Consider the following 18,875-nt stretch of genomic DNA (forward strand, 5'->3'; position numbering starts at 1 on the left):
TTTTGCTTTTTTCTGAGCTATTAACTTGAGAGAAAAAACTTGTATTCATTAACTTATGCATGACTTGTATTCCCTGAGAATAGTTTATTGTATTATTTTCTTTAGCTGATTTACTGTGCACTAAGGGATTTTTCTTATTTGTTTTTTTTCTTTAAACTCAATCAAAAGTTAAACAGTTAAATGGTAGGATTGAGATACTTTCCATTCTGGATTTAAAAAAAATTACAGATTTCTTCATTAAACTGTGGTTTATATTTATGATTTAGCACTTTTATGTAGCTTTATATTGGTAAAATGGGTGGATTTCACCATTTACTATATTCAAGTTTACCTTTCTTTAGAGTACTTTAGAGTATGTGATATAGCTGTAGTGAAAGAAAAATTGACATCCAAGCCCTACAGAAGAATAATTTTGAAGAAAGTGAGTATGTGTACCATTTGTGATATAATAAATATGTGTGCACATAATCTGGTTAGTGTGGCTTTTAATATTTTGATATATTTTTATATTTTTAGATATTACTATTTGGAAGATTTATATGAAATGACATAATTACTATAGTTATTAGGTAGGAAATAATTGCATCTAAATAACCCAGAATAACATTTTAATATTACTTTTTAAATTATAAAAATTGTATATTCACATTTCAGAAGATTAGAAAAGAGGAAATACAGATACAGAATTTCCTAAGCATCATTATAATCACTGTTAACATTTTGTTTTGTATTCTTTCAGTGTTTTGCTTCATACATATGGATTTTTCTGGTTTGTTGTAATCATGGTGTATTTATTATTTTTATTCTTCCTTTTAAATGAAATATAATGTCAGAAAAATTTTTATGTAGTGCTGAGTCTTTATAACCATTGTTTTAATGGCTCTGTAGTACTCTATCTTTATCCTAATTTACTTAGCTGTTCCTTGTTGTTGGATAAGTTATTTAAAAAATGTTTTGGCTTTTATAACTAACATGATAGTGAATATTTTTGTGAATCTTGTTATTACCACATTTGGTATTATTGCTTATAGTGTATATTCTCTTTAAGTGGAATTCCTAGATATGACTTTTCATATCTCTTAACACATACTAGTAAATGCTTTTCCAAATGGAGTATGCCAGTTTACATTGCCATTAGAAGGCTATAAAACTATTCCATTGTAGCATTCAGCATTATATATTATTTTTTAAAAAGTTGATCTATAATTAGGGGAAAATCATGTTGCTTTAGTTTGAATTTATTTATTTATTTTTAATTAAAATTTTTTTTTTTAGTTTAGAGAGAGCATGAGCAAGGGAGAGGGGCAGGCTCCATGCCCAATGCAGAGCCCGAGATGGTGCTTGATCCCAGGATGCTGGGATTGTGACCTGAGTGAGCTGACATCAAGAGTCAGATGCTCAACTGACTAAGCCACCCAGGCACCCCTGGTGTGAATTTATTTGATTAATGGTGAAGTTGTGTATTTTCATATGTTTGGTTTCTAGTTTCAGCATCATAATTGCTTTATACTTTTTTTCAGTTCCAGTACTATGTTTTTTTTCCCCCCTGTATAGACATTTAGCTTACTTATCTTGATTCATTGTACTTCATGTACTGTATTAGAGATATAGGGGTACCTGACTAGCTCCGTTGGTGGAGCATGTGACTCTTGATCTTGGGGCTGTGGGTTTGAGCTCCACATTGGGTATAGAGATTACTTAAATACAAAATCTTAAAAAAAAAGATAAAGTAGTTTGTCAATTAAACATATATTCATATATCTCAGAGATGAGTTTATCTCTTTTTTTTACTGTGCTCGGCGGTGCTTTCAAATGAATTACTCTGAACAAGGGGTGGTACATTGTTTGTATCCCATATTGTTATCCAAGTATATTGTGGAAGGATATATGGGAACTATCTTGATAATTTCAAAAATCCAGAAATTTTCTTTGAATCCAGAAACTTCAATGATAAAGTATGTGTTTCAATATGTTTAAGTTTTTAAAAGTCTGAGAATTTATTATTGAATTGTGAATCTTTTTCTCCTGTAGGTTGGAAAAGAGACTGTTCAAACCACTGAAGATCAGATTTTGAAGAGAGATATGCCACCAGCATTTATTAAGTGAGTAAAACATTCTTCTCTTGCTAAGCAGAATAATCCTCTTGGTAGGAAAGAAAATTAACTGATTCCAGGAGCAACTTTTTTTTTTTTTTAATATAAAAGTGTTTACAATTGAGATTTTGACTTTTCATCTTATAACACTGTAGTTCCTACTGTTGATTGTATTCATTGCTATTAGGCATTTTTGACATAGTGATTTTTAATGTAAGTTTGACTTCTGAGTTTCATTATTTGGAATGGAAAAGATTCAGAAACATTCTGACCTTAGCAGGCATGAATCTGAGTTATATGCTAAACACCTTTGCTTGGAGATGAGGGAATAACAGTAGATACAAACTTAAAAATTTATTGCAGTGTTATTTCAGTAACATTTTAAATTTAAGTTATATTTACTTATCACCCAAATTCCTACAAATAATTTGCAGGTGTTTTGGCCTATCCTGAGTAAAAGTGGAGATATTAACTTTTGATTAGTTAAAACTTTGTCAAGTTTGTCTTTGCTCAGTGATTTTGTTCTATGGCAGTCAAGTCCTAAGTAAATGTAAAGGTTGGTGCATAGGACAGAAAAAAAGTGGAATCTTTACTTTTCAAAAGTCAAAAGTAAGGTAAGGCTATTCAATTACAAAAAAAAAAGTGGCAAAGGATTTGAATAGTCACCTCAAAAGACGAAATCTAAATGGCCAATAAATTATGAACAGGTACTCTATCTCATTACTCATCAGAGCTGTGCAAATTACTCCATTATAAACCCTAAATTAAGAAGTGTGATAATATTAGTTGTTGATAAAGATGTGGAGCAATTGGAACTCTCATACACTCCTACTGGGAATGTAAATTGGTGCGGCCACTTTGGAAAACAGTTTGGTGTTAGTAAAGTAGAGAACAGACAATTCTCAGAGAAACTTATGCCCATGTACACTAGGATCCATATATGAAAACATTGATATCAACATTGTTCATGATGACTCCACTGGTCTGTTTATTGTAGAATGGATAAAAACAATTACGGTATAGTCACAAATTGGAATACCAATCAGTAATGAAAGAGAATTTTTCAATTCAAAATGGTTGATTTTATATTATGTGAATTTTACTTCAATTAAAAAAATGAATGAATCTCAAAAATAAATGAGAGAAATTAATGATAGATACATAGGTAGTCTCCATTTATTTAAACTTCAGAAACATGTAGAAGTAAACTGCCTTAAAAAGATGAAGATAAGTAAGGAAATAATGATTACAAAAGTCAGGGTAATGGTACCTCTGGGAGGAAGGAAGAGGGTTATACTCAGGGTGAGGCCACACAGGGGCTTCTGAAATGGTAATAATATCAAAATAAACAATATTTTATTTTATTTTATATATATTTTATTTTATATATTTATATAAAATATAATAAATATTTTATTTATATTTTATTTATATCAAATATATAATATTTGATTAAAATAATATCAAAATAAACAAATAAACGGTAATGTATTTCTTGATGTAAGTGTTGAGTTACTTAATACAATATGGGTGATTGTTTTATAACTATTCATTATATTATATGTATGTTTTATACAAATTTCTCTATGTATGTTATATATCACAATTTTAAATAAAGTGAGAAGTATTCTTTTATTTTTAACCTCCTTATGTTCTATTTTCATTGAACAGATGCAAAATTTCACCCATGTTGATGTCTTTTTATTTCTAACTTGAGTGGGTGTTTCTACATAATGGTGTTTCTGTTAATTCTGCAAAATGTTCATGTGTCAGGAAGTAAGGGGCCAGAAGCATCTGTTTTTTGTAGAGCCTGTTTTGTGGGAGTATCTTTTCTGATTTGCCTCACTGGACTTGATAACCTCCAAGGTTTCTTCCAGCTCTAACCAATATGAGCCTACTTTGTTTATGTGCCATTTCATCAGCATGGTAATATTAAGAGGAGTCCTATGCTGTCAGTTAAACATTATAATTAAACTTATATTTACCTTACATTAAAAACACAGATCTTGGGAATGCAAGCTGGTGCAGCCACTCTGGAAAACAGTATGGAGGTTCCTCAAAAAACTAAAAATAGAACTACCCTATGATCCAGCAATTGCACTACTAGGCATTTATCCACGGTGTGCTGTTTCGAAGGGACACGTGCACCCCCATGTTTATAGCAGCACTATCCACAATAGCCAAAGTATGGAAAGAGCTCAAATGTCCATCGATGGATGAATGGATAAGGAAGATGTGGTGTGTATATACAATGGAGTATTACTCGGCAATCAAAAAGAATGAAATCTTGCCATTTGCAACTACGTGGATGGAACTGGAGGATATTATGCTAAGTGAAATTAGTCAGAGAAAGACAAAAATCATATGACTTCACTCATATGAGGACTTTAAGAGACAAAACAGATGAACATAAGGGAAGGGAAACAAAAATAATATAAAAACAGGGAGGGGGACAAAACAGAAGAGACTCAAATATGGAGAACAAACTGAAGGTTATGGGAAGGGGTGTGTGGGGGGGATGGGCTAAATGGGTAAGGGGCACTAAGGAATCTACTCCTGAAATCATTGTTGCACTATATGCTAACCAATTTGGATGTAAATTAAAAAAAAATAAAACAAGTTAATACAAAAAGACATTAAAAAATCATTTATAGATTCACAAAACAGATTGGTAGTTGCTGGAGATGAGGCAGAGTGGAGTGGGGGGCCAAAATGGTGTAGTGGGTCAAACGTACAAGCTTCAGTTACAAAATAAATGAGTCTTGGGGGTATAATATAAAATTGTTAAGAAAATGAATTTTAAAAGTTATCATATGAAAAAATTAAAACTATGGATGGCAACTAGTCTTAATTTGGTGATTCTTTCACAATATATACACATTTAAAATCATGTGTACATCTGAAACTAATATAATGTTATATGTCCATTATACCTCAATAAAAAATAAAAAGAGAAAAAAACCACATAGATCTAGCTCATACCTGTTTGCCCCTCACTCCCTGGAAAGTATAGAGCATGGTGAGATAATGCACAAGGGGTTTTCAACATCAGGTGGGTATTTGAACTAGGTGACCCTACAGAAATTTCCTTTCAACCCTGACATTAAAGTCTATGAAGATCATTTGACTGATTAATGATTTTTTTTTCAGGAAACTAATTTCTGCTCATCCCCAGAAATATATCCTTGAAGTATGCTATGTGCTCTCACAGGCTTCCTTGGGGACTTAGACAAATTAAGGAGTGTGTCCTAGTGATATTTTCCAAAAAAATAGGTAACTTTAAACCAAAACAAAACTTTAGGGGCACTGTGTGGCTCTGTGGGTTAAGCATCTGACTCTTGATTTCAGCTCAGGTCATGATCTCACTTTTGTGAGTCTGAGCCCTGCGTTGGGCTCCATTGGGCTTCTTCTCCCTGACAGTGTGGAGCCTGCTTGGAATTCTCTCTCTTCTTCTTTCTCTGCCCTTCCCCTGTGTGCTTATATGCTCTCTCACTCAAAATAAATAAAATAAACCTTAAAAAAAACACCAAAACAAAACTTCATTGATTACCCTTAGTGGTAAGTAGTATACCAGTTCCCTACTCTAGTAGGTTATTTATTTGTTTATTTATTTACTGGTAATTGGTGATTTAAAGAAAAAAATTAAGATTTACCTTGCCTTTCCAGAGGTTCTTCAAAAAAATTAAATGTAGAACTACCGTATGATCCAACAGTTCCACTTCTGGGTATTAATACAAAGGAAACAAAATCACTACCTCAGAAAGGTATCTGCACACCCATATTCTCTGCAACCTTACTTACAAAAGCCAAGACATGGAAACAACCTAAGTGTCCATCAGAGAATGAATGGATAAAGAAAATGTGGTATGTTTGTATGTGTGTATGTATACAGACACACACACACTGGAATATGGGAGAAATGAGTGAAGGTGGTTGAAAGGTACAAACTTTCAGTTATAAGATATATAAGTCCTAGAGATGTAATGTACAGCATGGTGGCTATAGTTAACAATATTGTATATTTGAAAGTTGCTAAGAGAATAGATCTTAAATGTTGTCTTCACCCACACACAAAAAATTGTAACTATCTTGCCTTCCCTGTACAGACTTTATCTCAGAGTAACCGAATAGTCCTAGTTGATGAGGGGAATTTTAGCCAACAAATGTGAAATTAATGACAGAATTAGGAAGTCGTAATTATGCAATTTTAATTAGGAAGCAATTGATTTAGGTAAAGATCATTAATGGATTTAGGTAAACCATTCATAGGTTTTAACCTTTATCGCACCATGGGGAAAAATCCTGGTCTCCATGGAGAATAAAGGAAAAACACTATGTTATGATCAACTGAAAAACTTACTGAACAGTTTTTTTTTCTTAACGTTTGTTAATTTTTGAGAGAGCGAGCAAGCACATGAGTGCGGGAGGGGCAGAGAGAGGGAGACACAGAATCTGAAGCAGGCTCCAGGTTCTGAGCTGTCAGCACAGAGCCTGACGCAGGGCTCGAACTCACAAACTGTGAGATCATGACCTGATCTCAAGATCAGGAGTCAGTCACTTAGCCAATTGAGCCACCCAGGTGCCCCCTGGGTGGCAGTTTTTTATTGGGACATTGTTTAGGCCAGTAGCCAGAAGCGTGACAAGCTCTTGGAGGGGGCTTGGAGAATGTTTAGGTTGAGCCAGCAGGGTAAGACTGAATAGCTCCAGTAAGGGCAGTAGCTTAGTAAGCATGAGATCGTTTTTGATCTCTTTGTCTTGTTTCCTCTTTGATTCCTCCTGTCTGTTGTTAAAGACCCTGAAGGCCAGGTCCAGTAGTTCATATTGAGGGGTTTGAGGGCCTTTATCCAACTTTTGAGGTTTCTTTCTAATGTCTGAGGCTGACTGGGAGATAAAATGCATAGATAGGCAGGATCGATTTTCCTTTGTGAAAGAGAGAGAGGGTGCAAGTGAGTGAGGGGCAGAGAGAGAGAGAATCCCAGGGAGGCAGAGAGAGACAGAGACAGAGAAGCAGAGCTCACCTGATGTGGGGCTCGAGCTCATGAGTTTGTGAATTTTTAAAGAGCCTCAGTGAGATGGGTGAGAAAAAGGGCAGAGTTTTCATCTGATCTGTGGGTGCTTTTTCTTAACCTTTCATAATTGATCTGTTTAGAAGCTGCCCGCTACATGCCTCTTATGAAGCCGGTGGTCCTGTGGTTGCATTTGGCTTTGTCTCCAGAGGAGGGCTGGTAATTCCAATTGGGCTCAGCTAAGGGAACTGCTGCATTGCTGGGAGCATGTTGTACAGGCTCTCTGCAGTTTAGATCATCGGCATATTCAGTAGCCTTGGACCAAATTCTGTTTTTTTCTTCTGGGGTGGTACAGGTGGAGAGAATAACATATAGGTCCCTCCACAAATCACAGGAAAGAGTGAGATATTCAAATTCTTTAGTGAACCTGGAGGAATCAGTTGAGAAAGAGCTAAGCTTAAATTCCATATGAGAAAGATCTGGCATGAAGGGAACGTGGACCCAAACAATGCCCCCTGCTGTAGCCACTTTGCGAAGAGGGAATTGGGTGGTGAGAGCATCAGGAGGTTGGTAAGAGTGATCAGAGCGAGTGTGGGCAGGAGAAGGATTGAGAAGTGGAGGCAAGGGCTTAAGGGGGGAAGGGGGTGCTGAAGGGCCTTGAGGGGAAGGAGGGTACTGGGGTGTGTGTGGAGGTGCCAGAGGATCAACTAAGGGTAAGTGGAAAGGTGGAGGTTGGTCAACAGGGTCAAATCCAAGTTGGTAGCACTGGGGAGATAGAAAGAACATACGACAGGCAGTGCGAAGGTCAGGATGACGAGCGAGTTCAAAGAAAGCTTGGACATAAGGAACCTCACCTCATTTACCCAGGCCATGACAATATAAACTCAATTGGAGAAGAGAATTGTGGTTAAGAGAGCTGTTCTCTGGCCAGCCCTTCTGGTCATCTAATTAATATTGGGGCCAGGCTGCGTTACAGTAGAAAATTAAGACGTTTGGGCCAAATACCTTGTTTCAACTGGAGGTTTTTGAGATTTTTGTAAAAATGGTTTTTATCTATTTATTTTGAGAGAGAGAAAGAGCACGTGAGCAGGGGAGGGGTGGAGAGAGAGGAAGAGAGAGTCCCCAGCAGGCTGCAGAGCCAGACATAGGGCTTGATCTCACGAACGCAACTGTGAGATCATGACTTGAGCCGAGATCAAGAGTCATATGCTTAACTGACTGAGCCACCCACGCACCTGGAGGTTTTTGATATTTTTTTAAGGAGGCATCCCAGAGGGGAGTCCTTGGGAGGGGTGGACAAGGTATTGCGCATCTGGAAATCTAGGAGGAGAAAGGACATTTTGAGGACCAGGAACAAAGGGAAAAACTGTGAAGGGAGACATCTTGACTCAGTGTTCCAGGAAGATGAAACCCTAACCAGTGTGGAGCCTGAGAAAGGGGCATCCCCCAAACTCAAGGGTCTGTGTGAAGGGAAGGGATTGAGGATCCCAAGACTGCAGAAAGACCTAGAGGAGGTGTCGCTCCAGTGGTGAACTGTTGATTGTTGACTGAGCCCAGTACTGGGGCTTGAACCTTGCCGTGGGGGAATTGGCCAACACCTGGTGGGTGATTGCTGTCAGTGCTCAAGATCTCAAAGCGCCCTCCTGAAAATGAAAATTTGACTCACCTGAGATAAGTTGAGAAGGCGATCTGGTTGAGATGGATTCCGGTCAGTAGGTAATGGCCAGTCCTCTTACGGGCCACCAAAGCTGTTAGGGAATTGCACAAAGCATGTCCAGACAAGCAGGACAGAGTTTATTCACTCTCTAAGGGAGGAGAGGGGCCAGACATCAAGAGAGATGTCGGCCACGAGTTTCTGTCAGGCTGAGCCTTGTACGGGGTTTTAAAGGATGTTGAGAGGGGACACAGTGTGTGGAGAGAGGGTCGACTCTCGGCCAGGTAGAGTAGAAGATGGCGTGTTTTTCAAGCTGCTCTGTCTGGGGCTCCTCCAGGATGTGGGTTGTGGTCTGACTAGAGAAGAGTATGTTCTGTAGTTGGGGTCTGTTTTCTGAGAATATAGGCCCTGTGACCTAAAAAAGCAGAGTTAGGACCAAGTGCAGACACCTGTGAGTTTTACCTGTAAGCTTGGCTGGGAGGTTGGGGGGACTTTGAATAGATTCCTTTCAATTAACTTAATATGTTACTTGAAAATAGCACAGGGTAAAAACAACAATATGGCTGTGGCTGTCAAACAGATTTGGGGGGGGGCAAATATTCCACAGTTTAAAACATTATAGCTCTTTATGCTTTTCTTACTTTTCTTTAGAATTCAAGTGCAAAATGAAGCAGAAAATTTTTGTAGATGCCTTGACTTGAAGGGGGAGGGGACAGAGAGAAACAGATGGAAGCAATTAATGACATCCTTGGAACTGTTGAGTAGGACATTCTTTTGGGCTGTTTGGTTGATGTTTGGAGGTTTCCAGGGCATGACAGAGCTTCCTCTGTCATCTACTTTTACAAGCACTTCTAATAGTGTCTGCTTAGGCAACACTAAAGAATAAAAGTTTCAAAAATTTATTCTTGGATCTATTTCTACTCCTAGAATGGTAGAATGTCAGTACTAGAGAAAACAGAATGCTCTTGGTCTGTAGATAGATTTATATCTAAGCAGTCTGAAATATGTTTAGAGATTTTTTTCGGGGCAAGATACGATATTTTCAGGATTTTTGGCATTTTTAGGATTTGGGGGTGTCAAAATCAAATCATAGTCTTATTTGTGTGACTGGCAATTAAGAGCATGTTGACATGTTGGAGAAAACATTTCATATCAGTTAAAATTATATATCTGAGTTATAATTCTCAGTGAGGGACTTCCAATGCTTGAGCAATTCCTTACTGTAAAAGCAAGAACATTTTAATACGGAGCAAGATTTGCATTGTTACAGGAAGTCTTTCTCTTGGGTGGAGTAAGAGTTATCTGATCTCTAACTGCACTAGCAGAGTTTACAGTTTACTAATTTTACCCAAGATTGAAGTAATAGCCACACTGTTGCACAGGACGTGTGGGATTGCACGATGATTGCCATAGAAACTGTCTCAATCTTCATAAACTTCAGGGGTATAATGTCCCTGCTGTACTGTTATAATATTGGTTAGATTTGCCCCATAAGAAGTCATGCGTTCCTGTAGAGACTGTCAGGAGAAGAGTATTTTGCATCATCGTCAATCATCATCCTTATCAGGCAGCAGCAGCAGTAATATTTATGTGTAATTGATTGATTAATGGGCTGGACACACTAATTGGTTAATTAAGTATTTATTGATCACCTTCTATTATGTGTAGCACACTAATCACTTGTAAGATGTATTATAAGTTATTTATTATTAGTAATAAAATAGCCACATTTGTAAATGCTTTACTTGGGGGTATGTCATACATGTGGGTTTTATTCTTCTGTGTTATCATGGAGGAACAAAGGTGGAAAGCTGCTGCAGAGAAATTTTTAAAAAATGCTTTAAGAAGGGGGCACCTGGCTGGCTCAATTTGTGGAGCATGTGACTCTTGATCCTGGGGTTGTGAGTTTAAGCCCCATGCTGGGTGTAGAGATTGCTTGAAAACAATCTTAAAAAAAAAAAAAAAGTAAAAAGATGCTTTAAAAAGTTTGAAATTAAAGAGCTGTAATGCAGACTGACTTTCACTATATAATAGGAATTCAGAGAAAGTGCTATTGTGGTAAGTAGGAATAGTAGAAAGAAGGTTCCTGTGGGAAATGGAACTTGGGAAGATGGATGTGGGGAAAAGGAAAATACTTTGGGTGGAATGAATTGCATGAGCAAGTCATGGGGCCTGTGAGGAGAGGGACAGTCATGTTGGGAGTAGTAGGGGCTGAGCTAAGTTCTGCCAGGTGATAAAGGCCCTTGAAAGCCAGGCAGAGGAACTTGGAATTGAGTAGCAGAGAAGCTTTCCAGTTCTTGAGCAGTAAGATGACCAGCTGGAAGTGGTTTTCCAGAGTTCATAGCCAAATACTGGATGAATAATAGGTGCTAGTGGAGGAAAGAAAGTAAGCTATGTGAACCTACCAGATCCATTTTCTGTCAGTGTGGATTTACTTCAGATGGATTCCTTATAGGTAAATGTTTATGGCAAACTATTTTATTTGCCTTGGAAAAATTGCTGTTGTAGTGTGCATGGAATTTCATTCTTATTTCTGCAATGGAACAGAAATGAAAAGGAGGGGTGCCTGGGTGGCTTAGTCGGTTAAGCGTCCGACTTCGGCTCAGGTCATGAACTCGCAGTTTGTGAGTTCAAGCCCTGCGTCAGGCTCTGTGCTGACAGCTCAGAGCCTGGAGCCTACTTTGGATTCTGTGTCTCCCTGTCTGCCCCTCCTCTGCTCGTGCTCTCTCTCTCTGTGTGTCTCAATAATAAATAAATGTTAAAAAAATAAATAAATGAAAAGGAAGGCAGTTTATGGACCCTGTATAAGAGTGTTCAGTATCTGAATGTATCAAAATGTGTCACTTGTGAGGTGGTCTAGTGCTATGAACTCCTTAAAAAGGGCATCAGTGTCTTTGTTTGTTGGCAGGCAAATGATAGTTTCATGTAGAACTGCAAAGTGTTGCCAGTTTCTGTCTCAGTGCTGCTCTGAACAGTCTGCTTGAAATCATTCACCAGCTTGGATTATTTTTGAAACATATTGTGATGTCTAGGCCTATTGAATAAAAGAATGTTTCTAAAATACTGTGTGAAAGGGCTTATGTACTGTTGACAATCTGCATGATTAGCATTAATCATATTTCCTAGAAAATTACCTTGTTTTAACTCTTAAAAACTTTATTAGTTAAGCACAATTTTACCTTGGTTGATACTCATGTCCTACAAAGAAGACGTTTGAAAAGGATTGAAACATACTTACATTTAATTTAGATCTCTTTGACCTAAACTAGTAGTGTCATATTTTTAGATCACCAGCCTGTATATTTAGCTTTCTCTTTGCTTATGATCTTGAACACTCAAAATAATCTGTGATGAAATTTGTATTTTTAAATGTTCTTCTCAATGAACGTGCCCAGAATATCTCTTTTTAGAATTAATTCTTTGATTATACCACTCAATGCACTTTGCTTATCTGGGCCTAATGTGCGATTCTAATGCTTTATTTTTTTTAACTTGAGTTTTTTTTGTGTGTGTGTGTGATTATTTCCATTGCTATTTAAGAGAAGATTTGTGTCTCAACATAGATGACCAAGGTTCTGTGAGACTATTCACATCTGCCAGCTGACTTGCTTCATTTTTGACCTAGAGCAAACACCCAAACTTTAAATAGTTCACCTTTGAACTTGCCATATTAAACATATTTGGGTACTACTGTTTTTCAGGGACTTTTTAAAAAAAATTGTTTTTTAATGTTTATTTATTTTTGAGACAGAGAGAGACAGAGCATGAACAGGGGAGGGGCAGAGAGAGAAGGAGACATAGAATCTGAAGCAGACTCCAGGCTCTGAGCTGTCAGCACAGAGCCTGACGTGGGGCTCGAACTCATCAACTGATGAGATCATGACCTGAGCCGAAGTCAGATGCTCTACTGACTGAGCCCACCCAGGCGCCCCTTCAGGGACTTTCTTAAACAAAAATGGTTTAACTTTTGAGTCTTGTCAATAATGAACTCTGAGTCAGTATTATTGATTTGCAGAAGAGTTCTAAACAGTTTGGCAAAGATTTGATCCTTGGTTTACTTTGTATACCCTTTATGATTAAGAAATCATACACAATTTTAATGTGTAATTCTTTGGCTTCGATTTCTAGAGAGTAATCAAAATCATATGACTGAAAGGAACTCAAGGGACCAAGGGAACTCACCTTTTTGAAAAGCATATTATTGGGCCAGGTACTTATGTATTTTCATTTTCTCATGTAATTCTGAGAACATCAACTTCAGGATATTAATAAAGTAATTCTACAGGTAAAAAACTGAGGCTTGACAAACTTTAACTCACCCAAGGTTGGCTCAGCTTGTATGTGGCAGGACATGTTTCCTATTGGTGGTTTCATGGCTTCTTCTGAATCCACGGTCTTTCCACAATCTGACCTTCCATGAGGGTCATGTAGTCCATCGTCCTCTCCAAGGCAGTGCTACTTTTATACCACTCTTAGAAGATAACAGTTTACACTTTTCCTAAGTATTTCCAGAGAAGGAATATTACATGTGTAATTTGTGATGTATTGTGATGTCTTGCAACTCTTAAGCTATAAAGAAGTTAAATTCATAACATTTTAAAGTTGAAAGGAATCCTAGAGATTATTTAATCCAACTGCTTTATTTTATAGATGAATTGAGGTCATTGTCTATGTCAGCCCTACTGCCCCAAACCAAACAAACACTATAAATAATTAGACACAGGTATTCCCTTAATTATTACCTTGACTGTCCATATATAGGTCAAGTCCCAAATCAAGAAGTTCTCAAGATTGAAAATTTTTTTCCCACATCTGTTTAAAATCTTTATTGCTCTTTCCTTAGTACAGCAAAAGAACCTTATAAAAATAGCTCCATTTCTTGAGCACCTTTTGTGAACTGGATATTTTAAGTTGTACTATTATGATTTTTTAATGTTTATTTTTGAGAGAGAGAGAGTGAGAGAGAGAGAGTACATGTTCATGTGGAAGGGGAGGGGGGAACAGCAGAGAGAGGGAGAGAGAGAATCCCAAGCAGGCTGCAGAGCTTGACCTGAGCTGAAATCAAGAGTCAGATGCTTACTGACTGAGCCATCGAGGTGGCCCTAAGTTGTATTATTTAATTCATCTCATCTTGCAGTTGAGGAAGCTACGACTCGGAGAAGCTCAGTAACTTGTTGCAAAGTCACCCAATACATCAATGTCAGAGGTAGGATTCAAACCCTGGACTGACTCCCAGGCTGTACTCATTCCGATATGCTAAGACTCTTTTCTGTCTTCATTATAAGAACTTCTTATAACATAATTACTGTGATGCTTAAATGTATGAGATAATGAATGTGAAAGTACCTGGGGGAGGGGGGAAAGACATTGGTGATTATTACCCTCCTTCCTTGGCTTCTCAATCTTTTTTTCTTATTCATTTTCTTCAAATAAAGTTAGTTGCTTTTTAAACTTTACTCGGAGAAAAATTTCCCCTCATTTATTGTTGCCTGTAGTAAGGTCTTTTAAAAAAAAACCCAAAAAACTAAAAACATGATTGCTTGTTTTTATTTAAAGTTCTTTCTGTATCTATTGAGATGATAATGCAATTTTTATCCATTACTTGATAAGAAAGTCTCTGGTCTGCTACATGAATATCAATTTTCTGCGATAAACCCTGCTTGGTTGTGATTTTAAAAAGAAAATGCAGGGGCGCCTGGGTGGCTCAGTCGGTTGAGCGTCCGACTTTGGCACAGGTCATGATCTCACAGTTTGTGAGTTCGAGCCCCATGTCGGGCTCTGTGCAGGCAGCACAGAGCCTGGAGCCTGTTTCAAATTCTGTGTCTCCCTCTCTCTCTGCTCCTCCCTCGCTCATGCTGTGTCTCTCTCTCTCCTTCAAAAAATAAATAAAAAAACATTAAAAAAAAATTAAAAAAAAAAATAAAAAGAAAATGCAGTGCTAAATTCAATTTGCTAATATTTTTGAAGGATATTGCTTCTTTGTTCATGGGGTGTCTTGATCTATAATTTTCTTGTTCTGTTCTTATCTGGTTCTGGTGTCAAGGTTATTTTAACTTCATGATATAAGAGCTTTTTCTAGTCTTTGAAACAGTTTACAGAAAATAAAGATTATCTGTTTTTTGAAAGTTTGGGCAAACTTACATGTAAAACTCTGGGTCTAGTGTCTTTGAGAGAAAGAAACTTGATTATTCATTGTCTTTTTTTTTTTTTTTTGTAACTCAGGTTTTAAATTCATTTTGAGTCAACTTTGGGCTTTTTTTTGTTTTGAGTCAACTTTGATAATCTGATACTTTTCTAAGAAATTATCCATTCACCTAAGCTCACAAGTTTATTAGTATGAAGTTCATAATAACCTATTATTATTTTTCATCTGAGTTACGTCTCTAGTTATATCACTTTTTTTGTTCAGTATTATTTAGTTCTGCCTTTTTTCTTTATTTATCAATCATTTAGAAATTTATGTTTTATTATATCCCCCCAGAATTCTTCTTTCATGTTTATTATTTACTTTAAGCTTATTATTTATTTTTTATTTAATTGAAGTATAGTTGACATACGATGTTATATTAGTTTCAGGTGTACAACATAGAGATTTGACAAGTTTATCCTTTGTGCTTGCTCATAAGTGTAGGTGCCATTTGTCACCATACAACACCATTGACTTTATTTCTTTTTTTTTTTTTTTTTTTTTTCAACGTTTATTTATTTTTGGGACAGAGAGACACAGAGCATGAACGGGGGAGGGGCAGAGAGAGAGGGAGGCACAGAATCGGAAACAGGCTCCAGGCTCTGAGCCATCAGCCCAGAGCCCGACGCGGGGCTCGAACTCACGGACCGCGAGATCGTGACCTGGCTGAAGTCGGACGCTTAACCGACTGCGCCACCCAGGCGCCCCTGACTTTATTTCTTATACTATAACTTTTATTCCTGTGACTTACTCATTCCATATTAAGTTTATTATTTAAATGCCTTATTTTCAATATTTCAGTCTTTATGTTCAGTCTTCTTGTTTTTAAATAAATATAGTTTAGACTCTTAATTTTGTTCTAAGTTCTACTACAAGTTTGGAAGCAGCTATAGGTACTTTTTGTTATTCAATGTATTTAAACTAAAGAAAAAGATAAAAGCAGTTCACCCATTTCTCTCACTCCCAACCCCTGCCTCTGGCAACCACCAGTCTCTTCTCTGTATCTATGAGCTTGGTCGGTCAGTCGGTCAGTCGGTTGGTTGGTTGGTTGGTTGGTTATTCCTCCGTCCATCCATCCGTCCATCCATCCGTCCATCCATTTGATTTATTGGTTTCACATATAAGAGAGGTGATGTGGTATTTGTCTTTGTCTGACTTATTTCACTTACCATAATTCTCTCAAGGTCCATCCATGTTGTTGCAAATAGCAAGATTTCACTCTTCGTGTATATTTCATTTCATATCTATATTTCACTCTCACACACACACACCACAGTTTCTTTATCCATTCATCCATCAATGGATACTTAAGTTGTTTCCATATCTTGGCTATTGTAATAAGTAATACTGCAGTGAACATGGTGCATGTATCTTTTCAAGTTAGTGTTTTCATTTTCTTTGGGTAAATACCCAGAAGAAGAGTTGCTGGATCATATGATAGTTATATTTTTAATTTTTTGAGAAACCTTCATAATGTTTTCCAGAGCGGCTGCACCTGTTTACATTCCCACCAACAATGTACAAGAGTTCCCTTTTCTTTACATCTTTGCCAGCATTTGTTATTTCTAGTTTTTTTTGATAATAGCCGTTCTGTCTAGGTGAGGTGATCTCTCCTTGTGGTTTTGATTTGCGTTTTCTTAATGATCATTGATACAGAGCATCCTTTCATGTGCTTGTTTGCCATTTGTATGTCTTCTTTGGAAAAATGTCCATTCATATTTTCTGCCCATTTTTATTTGATTTCATTTTTTATTTTTTTTCTTCAGCTCATTAAAAAAATTTTTTTAATGTTTATTTATTTTTGAGAGAGATAGCACGCATGGGGGAGGGGCAGAGAGAGAGAGACACAGAATCTGCAGCAGGCTTCAGGCTCTGAGCTGTCAGCATAGAGCCCGATGTGGGGCTTGAACCTCACAAGCTGTGAGATTATGACCTGAGCCAAAGTTGAACACTTAACCAACTGAGCCACTCAGGTGCCCCTCTTCTGCCCATTTTTAAATTGGATTGTTCGTTTTTTTGTTCTTGAGTTGTAGGAGTTCTTCATGTATTTTGGATATTAGCCCCTTATCAGATATATGATTTGCAGATATTTTCTCCTGTTCAGGCTTCCTTTGCTGTGCAGAGTTTTAGTATGATGTAATTCCACTTATTTTTGGTTTTGTTGCTTTTGCTTTTGTTGTTCAGATTAGAAAAATCATTGCCAAGACCAGTGTCAAGGAGCTTTACCGCTTACGTTATCTGCTAGGAGTTTCATGGTTTCAGGTTTTATATTCAAGTCTTTGATCCATTTTGAGTTAATTTTTGTGAGTGATAGAAGATAGAGGTCCAGTTTTATTCTTTGGCATGTGTCTGTCCAATTTTACCAACACCATTTATTGAAGAGACTGTCCTTTCACCACTGTATATTCTTTATTTCTTTGTCATATTGACCATATATGTGTGGGTTTATTCTGGGCTCTCCTGTTGCATTGATCTGTGTGTTTGTTTTTATAACAGTACCATACTGTTTTAATTACTGTAGCTTTGTAACATAGTTTGAAACCAGGGAGCGTGATGCCTCCAGCATTGTTCTTCTTTCTCAAGATAGCTTTGTGTACTTGGGGTCTTTTATGGTTCCATACAAAGTTTAGGATTGTTCTATTTCTGTGAAAAATGCCACTGGAATTTTGAGAGGGATTGCATTGAATCTGTAATTGGTTTGGGTAGGATGGACGTTTTAACAATAATAGTTCTTTTAATCCATGAGCATGGAACACCTTTCTGTTTGTGTCTTCTGTTTATTTCATTGATGTCTTGTTTTCAATATATAGGTCGTTCACCTCCTTGGTTAACTTAATTACTAGGTATGTTATTCTTTTTGATGCATTTGTAAATGGGATTGTGAATTTTCCAGCTATAGACATTTAATAGTTGTAATTTTGGTTGTGAATTCCTCCTTCATAATATGCTTTATTCAGGAGTATATTTAAAAAATTTCAAAAATCTTTTTACTATCTTTTTATTGTTCTATTTCTAATTTAATTGCATTTGCCCAAAACATGAATGATATAATATCAATTCTTGGAAATTCTCTTGTGATATAATATGTGGTCAGTTTTGTGTGCTATGTGTGCTTGAAAAGAAAGTATATTCTCAGGCAGCCTGGGTGGCTCAGTCGGTTAAGCATCTGGCTTTGACTGAGGTCATTATCTCACAGTTCGTGCATTCAAGCCCCATGTCCAGTGTTGTGCTGGCAGCTCAGAGCCTGGAGTCTGCTTCAGATTCTATATCTCCATCGCGCTGTGTCTCTCTCTCTCTCAAAAATAAACAAACATTAAAAATTTTCAAAAAAGAAAGTATATTCTCTTTTGCTTGGGTTAGGGTTTTCTTTATATCGTTAGGTCAGTGTATAAAATATTATTATTATTTTAAAGTTTTATTTTTAAGTAATCACTACACCCGAAGTGGGGTTTGAACCCACAACCCTGAGATCAAGAGTCGTGTGCTCTACTGACTGAGCCAGCCAGTCACCCCTAAATATTATTGATCAAACTGTTTATAGCCTTACTATTTTGTTTGTCTGAATTATCAGCTTATGATGATGTATCTTGAAATCTATAGTAATTGTGGGTTTGTCAGTTTTTCTCATAATTGTCAGTTTTAGCTTTATGTATTTCAAAGCAATAGAAGTAAGTGGTTATAAGGTTATGATTAGTAAGTGGTTATAGGTTATAAGGTTATATATAGTAAGTAGTTATAAGGTTATGATTCTCCTGGGTCCTAAATTCTGTCAATTATTTTGTTATTTATAGTCCTTTTTTGAGAATGACTTTTGGCTGATGTTAGTCTACTGTTGACTTGTATCTCAAGATTTTTAAAGACCATATCTTAGTATTTGGCAGTTTTTTTCATAAGTAAAAATATTCTCTTATTGTGTCTATTCCACCTCATTTTGT

General features: G+C 36.7%; 1 protein-coding gene and 1 long non-coding RNA gene across 6 annotated transcripts in view; one reads left to right on the forward strand and one right to left on the reverse strand.

The window, feature by feature from the left end:
* Positions 1-9,101, reverse strand: part of LOC147575987 (uncharacterized) — a 76,250-nt gene extending 67,149 nt beyond the window's left edge. For both annotated transcript variants that reach the window (XR_015241646.1, XR_015241645.1), the window contains exon 1: positions 8,766-9,101. This is a non-coding gene — a long non-coding RNA (uncharacterized LOC147575987). The remainder of the gene's footprint in view (positions 1-8,765) is intronic.
* The window catches only part of VCL (vinculin), a 112,229-nt gene that overhangs the window by 33,876 nt on the left and 59,478 nt on the right, over positions 1-18,875 (forward strand). For all 4 annotated transcript variants that reach the window (XM_086680032.1, XM_025918234.2, XM_086680033.1 and 1 more), the window contains exon 2: positions 2,032-2,102. In XM_086680032.1, coding sequence (XP_086536158.1) covers positions 2,032-2,102 — 71 coding nt within the window. The remainder of the gene's footprint in view (positions 1-2,031; positions 2,103-18,875) is intronic.

This window comes from Puma concolor, chromosome D2, assembly GCF_028749965.1.
Source record: "Puma concolor isolate L17-30 chromosome D2, mPumCon1.1.hap2, whole genome shotgun sequence".
NCBI classification, from domain to species: domain Eukaryota; kingdom Metazoa; phylum Chordata; class Mammalia; order Carnivora; family Felidae; genus Puma; species Puma concolor.